This window comes from Varroa destructor, unplaced genomic scaffold (assembly GCF_002443255.2).
Source record: "Varroa destructor unplaced genomic scaffold, Vdes_3.0 BEIS01000003.1, whole genome shotgun sequence".
Lineage (NCBI taxonomy): Eukaryota > Metazoa > Arthropoda > Arachnida > Mesostigmata > Varroidae > Varroa > Varroa destructor.
Window position 1 is genome coordinate 57,059,623 of NW_019211456.1, and position 21,266 is coordinate 57,080,888.

Genomic DNA, 21,266 nt, shown 5'->3' on the forward strand with positions numbered 1-21,266 from the left:
GTAAGAGAAGCTCGACGATGTCGTTATTAAAATTATTTATCGAATAGAATATTTGTGGAATTATCCATTATGAACTGCTGCGAACCACCAAAATGGTGCCAATTGCGCGCTGAGAGCAACGGAAGCGCGTTTGGGCGTTCTCTATTTTCCAGTAGAAGGACAACAGCTTCACTGATGTGGACGCACTCCGGCTGCCGTAAAAATAGCTAGAGTAAGCTCAACAGAAAAGCTACTGTATTGTGTGCTAGGTGCTAGAGCACTACTGCCTTGTGAGATTTTACCCTACTCTTATAGTGGTAGACAACGAAAACGCTTAGCTAATCACTGGTACCCGACAACGTACTTTCTTTAAAACGTAATTTCATCAGAGGTTTGAATGCGCCTTCTGCGCTGAAATATGGGTAAGCCCTCGATGAAATTGTTATCCCAACGTCTCAGTATATGTAGAAAGGGCATACGTTATTTGTCAAACAAGTATCGACTGCTTTCCTAGCTAGATGCTTTAAAGTCACCTATTCCATGCGATATGGCGCGTATCGGCATTGGTGTCATTTGAAAGCCGTGATTTGGCACTCTTGAAACGTCTCCTTTACTCAAACTTGAGACGCAGTGTTTTGGAGATGAGTAAATTTTTTGCAAAAATTTTCCATATTGTTCCACTTAATTAATTTTCCATATAATTGTATAAAAAATTTCCATGCTGTTCAGAACCATAGGAAACTTTTCACCGTTAACATCAAGGTGCGTTATCGGAAGAAATGACTCAAAGGTGGTTTTGCCGCCTTCGATGTAAAAGATGCTCGTCGTAGTAGTCAACGAATTATGGAAAAAGTTGATAAAACTGGTAAGACAGTTGAATAAGATTAATGTGAACCAATCCAGAAAAGCTTACTCGATCGTATTTCTATCTGTGAAACCCAACGAAATTGAGCCGTTCCTAAAGCGGTCGATCAGGCGATAAAAAAAAAAAAAAAAAATAGATCACGTACGAAAATAGTATGCAAATGAAAAATATAGAGATTATACTCTACAATATGTGACAAAGTTCCGACAGATACTACAGAAAGTAGTGCTCTGTGTTTGATGGGATTGGAACGGATCGCACGTCCTGAGTTGTCGCCGAGCGACAAAACGGTTAATTCACACCTCTTCTGTCAACACTTGAAAAAATCGACCAGAACTAATGAACAGAAAAGGCGTCGTCTTCCATCATGACAATGTCAGACTAAATAGATTTTCAGCTATCTGAAAAAAAATTGAAAGAACTCAAATGGGAAATTTTAATGCATCCGCCATATGGCCTGGATTTTGCGCCTTTGAACTGTCATTTTTGGCCTCTGTAGAAATGGCGTTAATTTAGTTTAATGAAGGGACGCAAAAGTCGTTTGTCACAGTTTTTCGTCCAGAAACCAAATATATTTTACAGTGATGGAATATAATGGTAACAGAAAAAAATGGCAGAAGGTCATCCATCAAAATGACGCAATTTAATTCAATAGAACTATTTTAAAGTGAGAAAATAACAGATGCTTCTCTTTGAACTTAGTTTTTTTTTCTTAGCTTTTTCGATAACTCAATATCTTTCCATTAAATTATAATAGTTATAGGATAAATCCAGGGTTGAGAGAACGAAGAATTGTTAAGGAAACTTAGGTCCTGTCCTAAAACCATATCTAGACGGCCTTTTACAGAGCTATTATTTGATATATATAAAGATATTTGAGAGGGTTCGGCTTCAATCAGTAAAAAATGCATTACTCTTTCTATCCTATTATTATCATGTTCAATAATAATTAGCAGTCGAGTAAATTATCATAGTCTCATTCGTCTCACGCTGCTGTTACTATATGTAATATTCATAGATAATAAAAACTAGGTTTCAGAAAGCTAAGAATAGGAATTTCGTAATATGCCACGTATGAGAGACCTTGGCACAGACGAGACCCATAAATACTTTATACAAAAACGAACTAAGGTTGCTTTAGAAACAGTACAAACCCAGGCACAATCAAATAAAACTAGCAACGCTTCTCCTGCCAGCTTTTGTAGCAATGCAGAATGGTAATTTCGAAGTTCAGCTGAAAAAGTTTGACTGTGCCGAAGATAAGCTGAAGGCTCTAACGAAAAGTACCGTTTAACCTCCTATAATAGAGGAACGTTTTTGCTATGACCACCCTCCGTAAGTTCTCAGCCATATGCTTTTCTTGGTAACCCAGCTAGAATTTTCAGTAGTTTCATCCGTTTAATTATCTCACTGTCATAGTTCGCTCTGAACGGTACATTTCAAATCTAAATTGTAACAGATTTTATAATATATAAAACTGAACCCTTCCCTGCGGACAGCTTTGCCTAACGAGATGGTGATTACTATTGGCCTCATGGCCAAGACGGTCACTTCACTTGTAAATCAAACGGTTGCTTGGACTTAGACTCCTGTGGTCCTACCCGTATTGCAACACCACAACATATGCAGTAGAAAAATAAATCATCACCAATCAGAAATGAGCTTATTATCTATTCATTGAACGCTAGTAGAGCCGAATGAAAAGTTCTCTAGGCACTGATAACTAACAGGAACTATCAGTGAACGTCCTGAAAAGGAAAACTTCACTCTTCACTACTCTAGTATGACATAGCACTAAATTGTCTTCAATGTATTCTATGTCACTAAATAGTAATGGACTAATGTAAATGGACTGCCAATCGTATATTTGTGTCTGTGTGCATATGGCTAGAACGGGAAAGTTCAAAGTTAAATTTGAAAATATCCATATGAGATGCAAGCATATAACTATGAACTTCAATGTAGAATCTTTACTGAAAAAAAAAGTTGTTATCTAAATAAAACATAAAAAAAAAAATAGATACGATGTGGTACTCCGACGCATTACAGTAGTATTTAGCATAAAGTTAATATTAACTCAATTTGTAGTTACCTCATTGACGATAAACTGTAGCTGCACGACGGGATAGTCGAGCACATGTTGAAGTGTGATCTCGACACCGGGTCGACCTAAGCTGTAAAAAAAAAACAATTAAAGATTACAAAGTCGGTCATGGGTAATTTCATGTTATCAGCACACTTACAATAAGGATAACCACTATCGTTAGTAATGTTACGCTAGTATTCCATTACCGGCGAGCAATCTAGTCAGAGTCATGTATATTTACATACGAAATCGTCTCTTGTCACTCATACTTCGGCTTTCACGCATACTTCATACTAGAATTCGTAGTAAACATCGACGTGCCCTTTTTAAGAACGACACACTTCTCTGAGAGATAAAAATATTTTTTCATCTTGTGTGTAGCTCAGAAGGGATTGCAGTAGACGTAGTGGTGAAGACGGATACGCCAGCAGCTCCGCGAGAAATGTACGCGAATCATTATTATTGCTGTTATTAGTATTGAAAGTGTTTGTTATTTTACAGGACTTGGCCTATTCTTAACTTTGTCTAAATAGAGATGTTTTTTTCGCATCAACAGAGGCATCATTCCTGCTTAAAAAATGCAACTGCAGTTTGGGATTTACATCTCATGTCAAAACATTCCTATCCGTATTTTTAAACATCTTCCAATTAGCGACAGCAACTGAATTGAGGTTGTTATATAGAAACTTCTTAGAGTCTCATCATTATATCATCTCTATTCTACGTAGCACACCAGCAAATACAAATATGGGCGAGATAGCGGCGACAGTGTGTTAAACTACTGAGTGGCCTTATGATTCACTTCAGAGAACTTCTGTCTGACTTTGATGGAGAACACTTGTGCGTGGGATTCCTGTTAAGTCTATAGTCTTTTACGGACACCATATGTACGCACATTTTTAGCGAAATCTATTAATGGGGCACTAACCAAATTTGATAATTTTCTATTTCTCTCTTAAAAAAGGCCACCATAGCCAAAGTTTTCCTGTAGCTTTCATCTTCTTTTTGCTACAGAACGCGCTCAAATGGCTTGAAAGCTGAGACTCCGGGCAGTCGTAAATGAAATGGTCGATTTCGATGTTCTTAGCTAATTGGTTCACTTGTGGTAGTTTAACGGTAAGGTTTTGCAGTAGCGATGTCTACGTCGTGCTCAATCAGCGAGCACAACCTGTGCGATCCGAAGCCACCTTCTAACGCAAGTCTTAGTCTTAAGCTCTCTACGGGAATTTGGGAAAAAAATTTGTCCCATATTGTTTCCGAATGCTCACCTGCAGCCCACTCTCATCGTTTTTCTGAGGTCAGATGAGAGCTTCAGCCCCGTATGACTCAATTCGAAAACAGATGCAACTTCGACGACCAAATAGTCTATACGTTCACGCGACATTCCGGCGAATGTATCATAGTGATTGGGGTCATTGTGTTATGCCAAAACAATATAAGTATCGATGTGTTTTCTTTCACTTGAAAGGCGAACGAACGTTTCTGAGATTGCTTTGAAAACAATACTTTTAACGTTGCTTCAGTGAAACATGTGATCATGAATTATTCTACAAATATGCGTGCCTTTTATTTTCATAAATTTATTTCCACTCAATAATCATTACGTCAAATTTGTGAGCCACTGTATTAGATAGGCTGAATGTTGTGCTTATTTCTGCTTCCGTATAAAGTTAGGTATATTACTTCTTCTCACTCGCATTACGTTTGTGTCACTGTGGCTGGGTATTGTACTAATAACAGGCGAGGGACTGAGCGATAACAGAACGTCGTGTTGCCTTGTGTCCTCTACTCCGTTTATGAGGCACTCAGACTCCCATTTTTAGTTCAATTGCATCTAATGAAGCGCATATATGTACACGGCCTGGCACACGAAATTAATGGACTATATTTTTCAGCTCTCTTACCGCTGCGAAAATTTCTTTTTTTACAGCCTGGGCAAGACATACGCGTAGTTATGGTAGAAAAATAATCGTTCTGAAAGTCGTTAGAATCATATTTAAGGAAATGCGGTAGTCTGTGGATCCGCTTTGAACGCAGCTATTACTTTTCATTAGATTAGGATATAGGTCTGCGAGCAGTTTGTATATTATCCGTGTCCTTTCTTGCTAAACATACAGGTATTTCGTTGCGTATTACCGGTTATAGGCAATGCCTACGAAGCGATTATTGCAATCATTAATGCGCTTTTAATAAAAAAAAAAAAAAAAAAGGCAAAAAAAATAGTTACGTTATAAGCGCGTTGCCTTCGCTAGCAGCGGTAGGCCTAAAATCGCCCATAAACCGCTCATGGCTTGCCATCGTTCATGCGACGAGTCAGCTTAATCTTTTCAATTACTGTTTTTTATCCATTAGACTGTAAGCATTGGCCGAATAATTTGACAATTGCTCCACAAAAAACCTACGAGAAAATATATAAGATGCTAAATATTACCATTCATGAAGTATTTTAATGGCTGTTAATGCTAAACATGTGTGGACTTCTTGGACGTTAAAGATTGCGTTCGCGTCTCTCAGTGCTTCGAGTTTCACGTCCGGTATTGCCGTGAAGTAATCCATCAAACGTATGGTTCGACAAAGCGTGTCTATGCCCAAATTCGAACCTAGACCACAACGTTACTCTAATATTAGCGGCCAATTATTAGTACCAATCATGGGCACTGATGTTAACGAACGTCCAACAGCAATACCAGGTACGTAGCTCGAAACATAGAGAAAAGCTATAGTTAGGTAACTCTTATGGTTACAGTTGAATCGCAGAAAAGCCCAAATATCGATCGTTTGGAATAAAACCTCAAGTTCAATTATTGCATTGCAGTGTTGCAGCTTGCTTACTGAAGCGAAGTACGTGGTGGGACAAAACTCGATCGAATTAGTATCGTCATCAAACGCAAACCTTGTTATACTTGGAGCACTTGGAAGCGTATTTTCAAACCTATTTGAAGAGTTTTTGGTCCTAAGAAAAACCTCATCACTATCTAGAAATAAGAGTAGGACCCTCGCCTCCAACAAAAAGCCGAACCGGTAGCTCTTGTATAACGATATTGAATACGTTAATGCTCCTACGAATGGGGCAAAGCACATTAAAGCGATTTCGCACACTTTTCAAGCGGCTTTTAACCGTTGTAGCTCGCCGTCCAGCTTCTAATAATTTTAGAATATCATTTGAATTGGCAATTAAAAATCATTACTATGCCAACTATCAGCTGTGCATACGTGCAGAAATCCAAGTGGGAAAAGAAGAATCACAACCTACGTTCGACATGATTTCGCCTGCAAACGAAGCATAGGTAACTCAAATGTTGCTCATCCGTTTTCATAGGAGTACGACCTTCGATCAAATAGTCTTTTTAATTTCACTTCACAATGATAGAACTGGGTCTGTGACTGCCTCTTCGTTAAGAAAACATTTGTCTTTCCTAGAAGACTCACTGGAACTCCCGTCCCACCAAGCCCCCTATATAATTATATGTACCTGCAGTATGCGCGGCCCTGTATGTCAATGGCTAGAGCAGCTTCAAAGCGTGGGACTTGAAGAAGGGTCGTAACTAAACTGGATTGGACGAACTGTTACGGGAAAAAGTTAGCCAAGAACAAACTACGTATAGCAGCAATGTGCAAGTCTAAGGGTGCGAGCTTCAATACAAATACGGTTTTCATGATTCGGCGCACTCTTCTTCCGCTGTAGCTAGCTGTTTTCCCTCATGTTTTTAAAAAACAATGCTGTAAGTAAACGCCCAACAAGATATTAAGAAGGACCTAGCAGCAACAATGAGCTTATGCAAGCGTCGCTCGCGATCACACAAACACAATAAAACGAAGACAGTCAAATGGGATTGAAAAGAAATAGTCAACAAACGTTATATGGAATAGGAAAACGTGCTACTGTGCCCTTCTTTGAAAATCTTCAGTTTTCCTGGTGGCGGTAAAGCTTTGTAGAAATTTTTATACTACGTAGAACCTAATACCCCCCCCCCCGCCCCCGCCGCCCCATCGTCTCAAGATACAAAACAAAATTTCTTAATGATGACCGGATTTTGTCGATGCAGCAAGAATTTAACACTTTCCCTGTATGCTTCGAGAAGAAAAGTAGAATTGATATACGAATGGTAAGCGCTGGTATGCAATGGTTGCATATATAATCTTTTTGATCATGCTTTCTTCGCACATAAACGTTATTCGCACCGAACATATACCGTTTGGAAAAACAGCGCCTGTTTTCTATCCTGATGATAGCTATCGTTCGGTATGAGCTATTAGCTTGAACTTAGACGTCCGCGGGAAATATTTTCACCAAAGAAACTTTTGATAGATATGTTAATGGAGATGGGCAAATGCCATAGCAGACGGATGCATAAAGGCTGCGTGCGTGTCCTCCATACACGAATTACAACCTTTCTGGTGGCCACAGTGAAGTTCAGAAGAGTCCAGGGCAAGCAAACTATAATACATTCAAAAATAATTGCATAAAGTTATTCTTGGCTGATATTAAACAAGCCTCCGTAAATACAATAGCAACGTTTTCATAACGCTAAATATGTAATGTTCTATACAGAAATTTTGAAAATGGTAGTAATTCGATAATAGATTATCTGGAATCCGAAAGTGTCTGGACGAAACTGAGTGCATTAAATGGAAAATATAAATTTAATTATTATGATTCTAGATACTGACAATGACGTGATGGTATATAAAACGCCTAAAATAAGACAGTATTAGCTCTAGTACGCCGTAAGCACAATCATAAATTACCTGTTTATTTCTAGACAGATTCTTCATCAGAGAAATTTGTCCTTATCAGTCTACAGTGAGCTCTCGGAAGAGAAGCAACTTATAAAATAGTAACTGCTTTTCACTTGATTTGCTTGCATTATGGGAACGGAATAGCAAACCTCAGGATCAAATGATCGACAAACAAGACGCCATAATTTGGTGCAGAACAATAGCCACGCTTACTGCTTTATGCATGCTACAACGATGCCTTAATTTCGTACGCATGCCCGTAGAACATCCACGCATAGACATAAGCACAAATGCAAACGCTCACGTTCTATTCGATTACCTTCACTTTCTTACCTCCCGCCTGGCCAAAGCCCCGTTGATATATTCTCGTTGCTCCTTTCACTCCTTTGTCCAGCGCAGCAGCAGCCTGATTTGCCCCGTTTGCTAGTTTGATTTTAACTAAATGCAGAAGTTAACCATTAAACGTTATAGTTTCTCAGTTACGCTTTGCGGCTTCTCCCAGCATCTCGCAAATGCAGTCTGTCATTATTATTATCAGTATAAACACCAGCCCCAGCATCGTCGCCATCAACGTTGGCGCTGGTATTCCCATTCAGACAACGCCGCGACATTTCACCGATCGAATGCTTCATTCGGCGAATCTCCTCGAACATTCAGCGCTCGATCCTCCCGTGCTTCGTGAGCAATAATAATTATTACGTCTACACTGCGCCTCGTCTACGGCGCTGGCCTCAGTTCCACAAATTTTGCACGTACTGGATAGGCCTATTTGAAAGAATTCTATCCCGAGACATTATCAAAGATGTCTAGAAAAAATAAAAACATCAGTATCTTACACGTAAGCAATTGCACATATCGTAAAGAAGAGTAACATCACTCACTTAGATTAGGAATTAAAGGGTCGTATTTTACTATAATTTTTTTTTTAATTTACTATAATCTGTGGATTTCTAGGAAATAATTAATTAGTGTTCCTACGTCGAATTCTTTTAAGCGGTTGTGGAGTGATATTCAATAGGTAATCTGTTCTCCCAAACATATCCGACCCGTTACCGCCTTCAGAAGACAAGTGACCTACTAACCTACCTGGACTTGTTAGATTAAACAGACCCAAAAGATTTTTCTAGTCAGTTTTGCAGTCGCATTTCCTACATCTTGAAAATTCAGTACGCTGCATATGTTCGTGAAGTGCATACTTATTACTTCCCCTGCAAAAATGTCCTTTATACATGCCTGCCGTTGTACATTTGTGATGCCGCAATCTAAATTTATCACCTGAAGAGGCCGTTTTCAGGTTTAACCCTAATTAGAAATGTTTGTCCTTTTTCTAGTAAAGTGCCGTGATTATATCTAACACAGCTCTACCGTGCAAAATATCAGTAAAATAAGAAATACCGCGGTTTCTATAAAGTGCTTAGTGCGGATCTGTGCAGATACCTAAATATTCAAGCAAAACATTTGCGCAACACTGTCAGAATAGTTTGCCGCCTGACGTGCACCTTAAAAAGCATTTGTTCTACTAGAAAGGCGATATTTTACTAGTATTACTAGCTTTTGCGTATATTTATCGCAACTACCAGCGTATTTTACTGATATTTCAGCACGCAAAAGGGGAAATTCCATAAATGGATCGGGAGGAGGATCGAGGAATCTCGATTTGTTGGATTGATTTCTTTGTATGATCAGCGAGTAATTGCAGCAATGGAGTTTGTTATCAACGAGTCTCTGTCACACCGTCTTAGAGACACTTTAAGAGCATTGTGTAGTGAAGTGAACGATAACTTGTATAAATCTCTACTAGTACTAGTAGCGTCTTGGCGCAGATCGTTATAGCAGTTTGCCGTCCTTTAACCGTATTGAATTACCAATGCAACGGAACGGAACAGCGGCTCCGTTGTTTTCTCAAGCAGTCCCATTCCCAGTCTACGCTCTTGCCAATCGTTCTTGTCAATCGTTGCACAGCCAGGCGCCTCACCTACTATAGACAGTATCGGTACAAATCTCATTGACCAACAGATTTAAGATTATGTCACACGTAGGTACTAAATTTTGGGTTTCATCGGGATGCTAAAGAAGCGCCTGTCTGCTAATGCGAATATTTTCCTATTCAGTGCTACGCCATTGAAGTAATAGTCAGGCCAAAGAGAGCAGGGTGCGTGCTAACATTGAATGAATGGTGTAGGCATCAATGTCCGTGGCATACGAAAGCAAAGAACGCGAGAAGAAAGAACGCCTGCTTGGCTAATAAGCTTCGCTGGATGAAAATTACTACTAAGTGAACGTCCATTCCCGCTACAACTGCCTTTACCGTTTTTTCGTCCCAAACTTACATCCCTTGTATACCCCATTGTTTTTATTTGAAGTTCGTCGGCCAGATAGCTGAAACTTCTGTCCGCTAGAAGATGATAGGTAATGATAAGGTATCCAAAAATAATTGCTGAAAAAAGCAGTCTGGTATCCCACATTCCGGGGCAGCCGACTCCAGAGGGGCCAAGGCAAGGAGTCGAGCCTCTTCTATTTATTTGTTTCTTGGTTGGTTGGTTGACCCTAAATTTTTGAGAGACGAAAACTATTCTAAAACCGAGCCATAGTAGCAGTAGTAAACGACTGAAAGCCAACATCCGTTCAAAGCTGTCCGGCGGCAAGCTTATTGACGGCGATCGTAACTTCCCTGGATCCTTCCCCCATGTCCGTACTCACAACCATACAACGTAGCCAGCAAAGGCTGTCCTAGTTTCCATCTCCGTTTTGTTCCTTCGAGTCCCTTTCGTAACCACCAAGCAACTTTGTTGCATACATTGTTCCACTACAATTCCAAGCACCCCAACATCTAACTTGGCCCCAAACAATCGTCCTGTTACTTTCTGTTTGTGTCGATTGTTCAGCTTGCACTAGACCTGCCAGTTAACTAGAAGAAATCCTACATTCCTGTCAGGCTCGTTCGGAAATAACACTGCTCTTTACTGGGATCTTACGCTGAAACAGACAAGAGTAGCAATAGACCTATTGGAAGCAACAGGCAGCTACCCATCATAGGCATTGCCTACGCCCGAGTAACAGCTGCTATCCGCCCCCTGTGTAGCTGTTCCTTTTGTTTTGTCCAGAGTGGGTTGCAACGGTACGGACCTGTGTGAGTTCCTAGGAGCTCTCTTCGGGGTTAGTGAATGCAAGGGAACTAGAAAGAGGAGCCGAAAATTGGTGGCTGGAGACTCGGAGCCAAATTAGGTGAAAAAGGAAGCAAGGTTCGAACTTATAGGTTCAAGGTAACGCCAAAGCTCGACAACGACCACCAACGCCACGATAAAGACGAAAACAAGCTGTGACTAGCGAACGAACAATGGCGAACGAGTACAGCACAACCCACTCGGCAGAGTCCGTTTAACTGAATGAACCCTATTCTACTTGCTAGAGCTGCTCCCATGTTGCCAGAAGCATCTCACATACAGATACCGCCATACCCACACGACGCGTGCAAGTGCTTACACGTCGCAAACGAGTAGCAGCCATGAGTAGAGTTAACGCGCTTATATGATTTCTTTTGTCATCGTTTCGCTCATAGACTTTCGCCCAAAGTCCGTATGCCCTGCACGTAGATGCGTATTCGCAAACGATGCTTGTTATTGCGTTAACAGCAACTGAGTGCAATACGCAACGCGTACCGAGCTACCCGAGAAGCATAATGGCAACAAAAGCAACATCGATAAAAACTGCCCCAATAACAGAATTTGCAATGCAAATAGAAAAAAAAAACGTACCATTGTGCGAATAAGTTTTCCTGTTGTTGGAAATAGAGATTGCCGACTCTGCTCAACGCCTCGGAACCATCTAAATAGATGGTATGCTGTGCCCCGATGCCTGTCGCTGACACCGGTCGACAAAGAAAAAAGACCAGCTGGTCACTAGCAGTATCAGATAATGGCCGACTCTTGTCTGACTAACCGCTCCTGATCTTCAGAACCCGGTTAAGAGATCGTTTGAGTTGCGAGATAGGACGGAAACTGTACTTTTATACAGGACATGTTCACATCAACACTTGAGTGAGCCCAACAGTGACTATGTGCTAGTAGGGTGACCAGAACTTTAGTACTCGAAGCTTGACGAACTCGGTTTGTCACGATGTGAACAGTCTCCACTATTCGTAACATGTTTTTCTTTCTTAGACTTGTACTTTTCTATTTTATGCACCAGTAGTTCGTAGTATGAAACAAACTAGCCACATCATTTATCACCATGGCAGAGATTTTCTTCGGAGATAAATGACGACAACTTTTCTCGTTTGGATGGCACCGTAAACATACACCAAAGCAGGGACATAATCGCCCACAGACAGTGAACTCGGCTAATATATTGTAATATCCTCTTTAAATAAATGCGTATGGTATATTGTCTTAACAGTATATAACAAACACCACAGTTGGACTAAACATATTTCAATAATGATGGAACTTCACTCTTAACAACTAGTAACTAAGCGACCGATCTGAGATATTATATACTCACAGCCGGCCATAACCGGAAGTGCACTTGTTATAAAAATATATACCTTTGTGTCCAGTCGGCTGGGCTATATTGCTGATCATGATACTTTAATTTCGCTTCCAGTTTTTTGATATTTCTTAGATTAAAGGTGCCATATTTCTGCCCTGGCCCTCATAATCAAATAGCATGCACCACTCCTTTCTCAGCATTCTATGCAAACGTCAAGCCGGGCACCAGCTTTAGGAATGTGTCATCGACCACTGGCGATATCATCGTAAAATCGCGGGCTCTTCAAGCCTAAAAAACGGGTTCAAAGAGATGTCTTTAGCGCCCGTCTCCGCCGAAAAAGCCAAAAATAAGCCGCTTTACGGAGAGACTAATAACCTCGTTCGACTCTGGAAGCTCATCGGGCAATACAGTTGTAAACCCATCAAGCGACTCGAGCGGAGTTGCGCCTAAGGTTTCGTTTACCGTAGTGTTTACAGTGAAAGCGATTGCTAGAAGCATCGTGAAAACGGAGGAGCTAGGCTTGCCTTGTCCATTATAACGTTGTCTATGGCTGCGTAGAAATTCTGGAGGTCAGGCAATATCCTTTGCCGTCATTTGATGAAAAAAGGAACGATACGAGTGTAGTTATATATACTCACCAGGAATAAGGCAGCATGGCTTGGGGCACGCAGCGCCCTGTAAAATCCATACTTACCTCGACAAAAGGCTGTTGGTGGATCCACGGGCATCTGGGAAAACTAACACTTATAGCTCGATTTCGTTCTTCCGCAAGCTTTAAAAATGCGAACATACTGTCGAACTTTCGCCTAAACTCCAGGGACAACAATCGGTCAATGAATGGTCCTTGTTAACCCAGGATTACCTTTATGGCGGAGAACAAACACCGCCGATTCGGCCGATTGTGGGAGGATTGGTCGGAGGCCTCGCGGTTCTACGCAAAAAAAATTAGGCCATCCTATCGTCTCTAGAAGGCAGGGCAATTTTGCCGCCTCTTTGAAGCTTGATCAGCACCAAAGCTTAGAGCAGATTTGCTAGTTAGTGCATTGTAATAACGGATGCATTTTCTGGGTCACGAGGCTGCCCTGTGCAGCTTATAACCCAGATATACAACTTCTTGCATAGTGAAGGGGTATTTTGACGCTTTGAAAACTAGATTTTTAGTGCTGAAAACAGAGAGCACTTGTCGAACATAATGCAAAGTTTCCTGATTTCTCCGGAAAACACTATATATATACATTATACTAATCTAAGTAAACCAAAGCTATCTAATATCGCAACCTAGTCAAAACCCGGTTCATCAGACACCGTAATATCGCTAGGGCGCTAACCAGCCCAAAGAGCATCCGCTTCAAGTTAACGAAGCTTCGGGGTGCAAAATGATATTTTATTATCCTCGGGCACCAGACCTAAAGCGGAAAAACATCCTTCCTTTCCCTAACGTGTCGAAAGCGTGGTCGACTCCCTACAAGAGAAAAACGCATCTCTTTTTTTCTGCGCTGAATCTTCAGCAGGCAAAATTAAATTAGGCCACCCTTCTTTTCTAAGAGGACGACAGGCGAAACCCAAAGACCAGAAGCAGGTTCGATGACGTCGTCGACCCGCATCTGCTATACGTCTTTCGTAATGTAGGCTATCGCGTTGGGATGACCTGAATGGGCATGCAGTGGGAGTTAGTTGCCCGTCTGGACCAAATAGGGGACTGGCCTTAGGTTGTCATTCCTATTAGACGACCTTAGTCAGCTACACGATCTCTCTCCACTACGAAGTTTCGGTAATATATCCAGTGGGCAGATGCGGACCAGAAGCTTTCGGTTTAAAAGGTGAGATGCATTCCTGAGCCCGGCCTACTTTACTGCCGCGTTATACGTAAACGGGTCACTTCTGAAAATCGGTTATCTAGGATTTGCTATCGTTTTCCGGATCTGTGACTACTCTATACGACGTTGTGGACACACTCATAAAAGAACCACTTACATTATCAGCTTGGTTGAGCAGAAACCTGTAACCCATTTTGCCGGTCCAGGGGCATCAGCTAACTGCTTTTGCCAACAACTGGATAAGAATGACCTGACGAACTTATACCACTTGTTCATTAGTCAAGCGAAATTACCCCTTAGGAAGAGCCTCATGCGTCATCCCAGATTGTCGCTGTCAGCAAATGTTTTCATTTGCTCCCAGCTAACTTTTATCTGAATTTCCCTGCGTCGGTCAGAAACTGAGCATCAAGGAATCCAACTGTCGACCCGAGACCACAAATCGGTGCATACGAGGAACACGGTCGATACAACACTCATCTCTGCTTCGGCGTCCAGCGGGATATGCACTAAACCAATACCCCTCAGTTCAATGTTTATCCCAAGCTCCGGCGAACATCAGTTTCCATGAACTATACAGCTGAGGTATCCTCCTAGCTTGGTTTGGCGTCCACCGATCGCATGCGTGGGCAATTTTCTTGAAAATGCCCGCGTAGTCTACAGAAATAACACACTACACGGGCTTTCCAATTTGTAGGACGGATGCTACCAGGCCCGTCTACTAAAGAGTAATCCTTTTCCTTACCGTCCTGCATAGAGCGTCAAATCGCCTAGATCACGAATTCGCTGCTATGATGAAGTTTGCAAAAGTGATAAAGTTTGCTGTTTTTTATGATGTTCGATAAAGTGTAATCGTAGTAGTCCAATTCGTCCACCAGGGGCTTTTTATTGAGATGCGGTCCTCGTAATTGGCAACTCCTTTCGTTCTTACATATTAGAAAAACTTTTAAGAAAAGCCAACTATGTTCTTTCAGTTTGTGTTCAAAAATATTTCAGTTGTCTGGGCTGGGCACGATCTTTAAGTCGTAACACAATATAAAGCAAGCACTACTAGCCACATTGTTGGCGGGGTATCGGTCAAGGACTATTGCTTCTTCAGCCTGCTGCAAACTCTCCAAAATGCGGCAAGCCAGATCAGTTATTCTCGTGAGTTATGCAGTCCCACTGAGTTTGCAACAATGACGAGGTTAGACCGGGTTTTTTGTCAGGTATCTCCGCTAGACATTCCATCGAATGGCTGGAACAAAGCGCTGAGACCCAAACCCAGACCACCATGTGCCCCTTAAGTTTGGGGTTTCAGCGCTGGCGAGTAACGGGCGGATAGAAGATATGTAATATTTTCTGTGTAAAGTACGTGATAACAGCCAGTTGAAACTGGAAATGCATTAAGTATAACAATTATATGACAATCATCTTAATATATATATATATATATATATATATATATACGAGGAATAATGGACCGGCGGGCTCGAGTTTTGTTTACAACTCTCAGGTTCAAAGGCGACACTGCGAATATCAAAATTGTATGCCCGCTATAAAAAATAACTATTCCCAGTACTTCAACCAGGGCTTATGCACTATCCAGTCATCGGTGGCGGGCAATAACTGGGATGTTACGCGATGAATGGACAGTTACGCTTTAAACGAAGGCACATATTGTTGGACCAGTCCGAGGGGATTACTATCAGTCTTGCCAAAATCAGCCGAGGTTTGGTATTCCCAACCCGTCATCGTAAGCACCCAGGCGTAAACAAAACCGTACGCTAATAGTGTGCTTTCTTACGAGCTAATGAATACGTACGCGGCTTCGATGTAGTTCCTGTTACATTAACCAGGAACCCGAAGAGTAGGAGTTGACCACGTTAGGAGGTGCGAAGAACTGCGATCATAACGAGTGCTATCACGACGCTCAGGATATGCTTTGGAACAGAGAAAGGCTTAGTTGTGTGACCCTGTTGTTGCGAACTCGTGCTGGAGGGCACCCCCGATGGCGTCGGGCGCCGAAAGCCGTGCGAAACGTCAGTAGCTTCCCGAAACCGGTTCACTCGATACGCACACGAGGAGCTCGCGAGGTTTTGAAATTGGATCCATAGGGCGCTAGAAAACACCGGTTGCAAAATGAGAATATCCCGCCGGTGAAGCGTGGTCGAGTCGTAATACATGAAATGATATAGTATATAACTATACGTATACTGCTATGTATGCGCAGAGTGAGTAGTTGTAAAGCAGTCGTTCCTGCCGGCCATCGACAAAGCTAGGCTAGTATCTATATATACATATATAAACATATGTATATACACCGTTCCATATAATGTTCCAAAAAGCACGAAGTTATAGAAAAGAAGAAAGGTACAGGAATATCATAATAATTTCACATAAAGTTATGATAGTAAACATCACTATTTTCATTTAGATCACTCATCTAAGCATTACCACCCTTGCGCTCGCATCGATTTTGTTTCCCGTGAGTTTTTTTTCCGAGTTTTTTGACCACCCCAAACGTTCTGTGAAAATAGGTAATTCGGAAAAATAAAAAAAAAATAACATAAGAAAAGGACGGATAAAACGCCCGGTTTTTATCGGCTAAAGGCCTGCCTTTCTCTAGGCTTTGTAACTAATCAAAGGCTGACCTTTGATTAGGTTTGCCTGCATGCACAGGTCGAATTTCAGATTATTTGAACACATTCGCTGTATTTCTCAAGTCTTTCGAGGTATTTTCGCTAATATTTCTTTTTTTTTTTTTTGGAAAAGGAACGATGAGATGAAAGGGAAGAAATTCACTAACAAATTCTACGAGTAGCAAAAAACATAGTAAAATACTGTGTTCTCTTTTGTTTTTGATCTTTCAGTTCCGAATATAATCGGTCTTTAAATGATCACCTGCAATAAATAATCAAATGATAATTTAAATCAAACTAGAATAACATCCACCACTTGTTATTGTTAGGTAACTAGTAGTTAGAGTGTTGAAAAGTAGATTTCGGTCAATTATATCACGCGTTAGTTATGCCAACTGGTTATGGTCATTTTCGTTATAAGTAGCCCATATGGATGTATGAAGGCATTCATCAGCGCCACAAATGGAACGAATAGCTTCACTGATTTTTATAACTGAAGAATGCCTGGATCAGGAACAGAACGTCGACTATTTATATTGCGTCGCTCAGTTGTGCATCTGATAATATCGGGCGATCTATTGATTAAGTTCGGTTGCGTTTGGAATAGAATCCATAACAAATATGCGTAAATCAGATCAATATAGTGCAATCGTGATAATACAATGTAATTTATACGTTCATTACTTAGTCACAGATGTTACGTAATCATGCTACGAAATTAAAAGCACATAATCCGAACCTTTATACGTTGATTTAGTAATAATGGAAATTGTACAATTATAGAATAATTATTTCAATGGTAACAGATGCGAGTAGATGTGGAGCTTGAGAGGATCGTTTGGGTAACAAATTATTGTAACTAATGTATTGTACATTTTTCCACCGTAGTATAATTTAAGCCATAGTAAATTGTGAAGCATCTGAAAAGGGCCAGTTCCTCCCCTATAAGACGCTATGGGAATCTATTTATTTGAATATTTCGCTGAAATGCGCTCGAAAGAAAGAAGCGAAATGGAAAGAAAGCTATTAGATGAGAAGGTACTACAGTCAACCAAAGGTTATAAGTGGATAAAATATCTGGTTTTGGTAACTATGGACATTAGCAGCGACACTGACTGCTGTAACGTCTCTCAATGACTAATGCAATGAGGAAAAGCTTCATGTGTACCTACCACCATTAGGGAAGATAGCTGAGAGATTTGACGCAAAATATCAACGATCCTTTGAGCAGTAAGAAACTTAGCATTATCTGAATAGCACTTATTTTCATCGTCGTCTGGCTAGACAACTTCAACATTACATAAACTACTATATATATATATATATTTTTTTTTTTTTTTTTTTAAATATTGGACGTCGCTTACTTAATATTTCTACTGCTAAGACAGATTCGAAATTGTGAACCGATTAACACTATCAAGGCTTAGCACTGCGAAATCGTTTAACTATACGGTAATAATTTTCTCGGATGTTTTAAGAATAAATTAAGCCAGCTAGTTCAAGCAGATAGGCCATAAAACACAGAAGAAGGTTGACTTACTAGTAATCTACTATATACTTTTATGGATAAAAATTTTAAGAAGATACAAGCTTTGAAGATGTCTTTTTGCTCCTTTTAGTTTCAGAATGTGCATGGGGCCAGAAAGGGACCACAACTTGCTATGCTACTCAGCAAAGCAACTACATTTGTAGAAAGCTATACTCTCTAAATAAAAATATTATATAAGCAGGGACTTCTGCAGACTACATACATCACAAATATCTGCAATATATTTGGATACTGAAGGCTATATATCTTACATTTTGTTATTAGAGATGCGCATAGTGCATGCCTCATGAATGAATATAAATAGGCTTCTTCAGCGATAGTTTATTAGTTCAGATATGAACCCCCAGTGTCACACTGTATTGGTCGTATTAGCAAAACCGACTATACAATTCCCGCTGTCACATATAGTGCCATATAGATGAATTTACGATGCCATGATGTAATAACTTTGGGTGCGCAAACTCTCTAGGCTCTGTCTAATTTTTTCCTTGTACTTGTGCCAATCATTGTCATGATCGTAAATCCTGCGCACACCTTTGCGCGTAATTGCAGATCAAACGATGGCAGCCAATGGCATAACCCTGTCAAGCAGCGGCATCTGCCCAAATATACACATCACCAACGCTTCTATAATCTCTCAGTATCGTTAAGAATATGTGTTTGATAGGGGTAGCAGAACCGGATTCCTGTTACAGTCGATAGTAAATCACGTTATGTACATGGTACATCCAATAACGTCACACGCCAGTCAGAAATGTTTCATGCTATTATGAGAAATGGTTATTGTTGGTAATTTGTAGAAGCCAAAAATACCGCCGAGTACGATGTTGGAGTAAAGATCATCGATAGGCTGATTTTTGTGGTTCTGTCCTAAAACACTTCTTACATGTTGCTTACGAGTCTTTAACTCTCAGACTGCTCATTCGTCGCACCAAGTAACTTCTTACATGATCCGCTGTCAAGTGATTCGTAGAAGTAGTGATGCGTAATGCATGCTGGAGTGCAAACGTCCCCTCGAATCGTCGAGTTCGCAATACTGTTATCTCTTGTTCGACGATGTAACCATCGTTCAAGTAATTTGAAACTTGAAAGGAATCCTGGGGCCACTTGTTCGAAGTTATTACTTATCAGCTCCCTTAGGCTTCTAGCGCAGGTCACTAGAGCAAGACAACCCAATTAAATAGACACAATCCAATTTTTCGTACACACCGATTTAAGGAGGCATATATTTGCTAAGATATCTTTTTCGTCCGGCTATAGAAAACAACTACCCTTGATATACTCAGAACGAGCCGCTTATATCCTTCAATATAGGTGCCTCTACCGTAAGTGCTTCATTGTGATTGCCCTAATCATACGTAGTGCTCTGGTACATTTTCTTCGTGAGTGATAACAAGGAGGCTAAGCAGCTCTTCTAGCCTCCTAGATACTGGTCACTTATTTAATTCACAGGCTAGAGAGTGAAAGAGCACTACAAATATATGTCATGTGCTGTTGGCTATTATTGTTATTACAAATTACATATTAGTTACATAGAGACGCCTCCGTCTACAAACCACTGAAAGAATTTTAGGCTGAAAACGTAAGTCAATGACGTAGAAAACCACCGCGTGGGCCATTGCTCACTCATTATTTAGCGTATAGCTGCTGACGTCAGCTGGAAAAATGGCAAACAATTAATATGCAGGTTTACGAATGTATGGTTTAAAAAATTGATGATTATAAATAAATGACTGTCGCGGTGAGTATTATGACTACTGAACTAAAAACAATGGCTTAAGGCTCAACCAAGACCTTGACTCCTGTCTAATGAGTTTGTATCGATCGTCTATAAACGCTGAGCCGTGTATACGAAGACCTTTCCAATAGCACCGATGCTTAATTCCAGATCAGAAAATATTTTTTGAATCTTAGCAGGTGACTAGCGCAGGTTTCCAAGGTGTAACAGATAACGTGGCCTCAACTTTTTTTTGATGAACAGCATAGGTACAACAGGAGATGCTAATCTTAGCGCGTTAACAACGAACATCAGTTTAAGCTGAATTGATCCAGTTTACGATTTATGAGGGGTAAATTTGGCTTGCTGTAGTTTTAGGTAAAGCTGCTGCTTCCAAATGTGCATTTTAGCCGGTAATCATACTACAGAAAAAAAAATAAGAATACCTTATGCGTACAGGTATTTATTTGATGTCTACTTTTAACTTTGGTGATTGCCACTTCTTGCACTACGCCCTCAAAAATGCCATATCCTATTTGAAATTAAGCCAAATATAAAAGTTTAAAGAATACCTGAAAAAAACATTATTATCTAATAAAATATTATTATTATACACTTAATGATTTAAGTAAAATACATTCTGACGCCGAAAGATGCATCATTCTTTATTGGAGTTAGAAGGGCTTCTCTTTCAAAGGTGCGCAGTATTTCAATACTACAGGGTTCGTTCATGCGAAATGACACATAGATAGAGAAAAATATCGACGAAGTACAGGCGTTCAAGGGACACACGGTGCTTACAGGGCGCTAAAAGCGCATTGCGCGTTAAAGCTGCAGAGGAGCGCTATCTAGATTATAGGAAACATTTTGATTGTAATGCGGCGGAATGCAACTTCTATAGTAATAGTCAACAATAAGAAAGCTATCCTAGACACTAGTAAGATAAAACATGTACAGTCGTCTGCACATTAAAAAGGAAAAAGTCGTGATAATTTGGGAATGATATGTCCTTGTATTCGAGCAACTACTAAGCGTTCCATTGTCTAGCGAAATTTACAGAATCGCTCTGCTTTTTAGAGTTTGACAAAGGGCAGCGAGGTTCTGTAGTAACAGTTCAATTTTGCGCATTCAGTATCGGCCGTGATTGCATTTACTGTCTTTTCGCGACTTCAACTAATCTTTTCTTCTTAATTTAACGACTTAACGAATCTCTTTTTCACCCTCACTATTATTACATAGAAGTGTGTATAGACACAGCGATACCGACTATTTTCCGAGCTACAAATAGCAACATCGACTCCGCTGTCACCACTCTTTCCATCCATCCTTGTTGAAACGTTTCTTCTACCTCTGAGGGGAAGTTCTACCACTGGCGACCCGCGACGCCATTCCCCCCCTTCTCGAAAA

General features: G+C 40.5%; 1 protein-coding gene across 19 annotated transcripts in view; it reads right to left on the reverse strand.

Annotated features, from left to right (window-relative positions):
- The window catches only part of Tomosyn (syntaxin-binding protein tomosyn), a 73,528-nt gene that overhangs the window by 39,609 nt on the left and 12,653 nt on the right, over positions 1 to 21,266 (reverse strand). For all 19 annotated transcript variants that reach the window (XM_086983300.1, XM_086983305.1, XM_022799526.2 and 16 more), the window contains one exon: positions 2,937 to 3,018. In XM_086983300.1, coding sequence (XP_086839426.1) covers positions 2,937 to 3,018 — 82 coding nt within the window. The remainder of the gene's footprint in view (positions 1 to 2,936; positions 3,019 to 21,266) is intronic.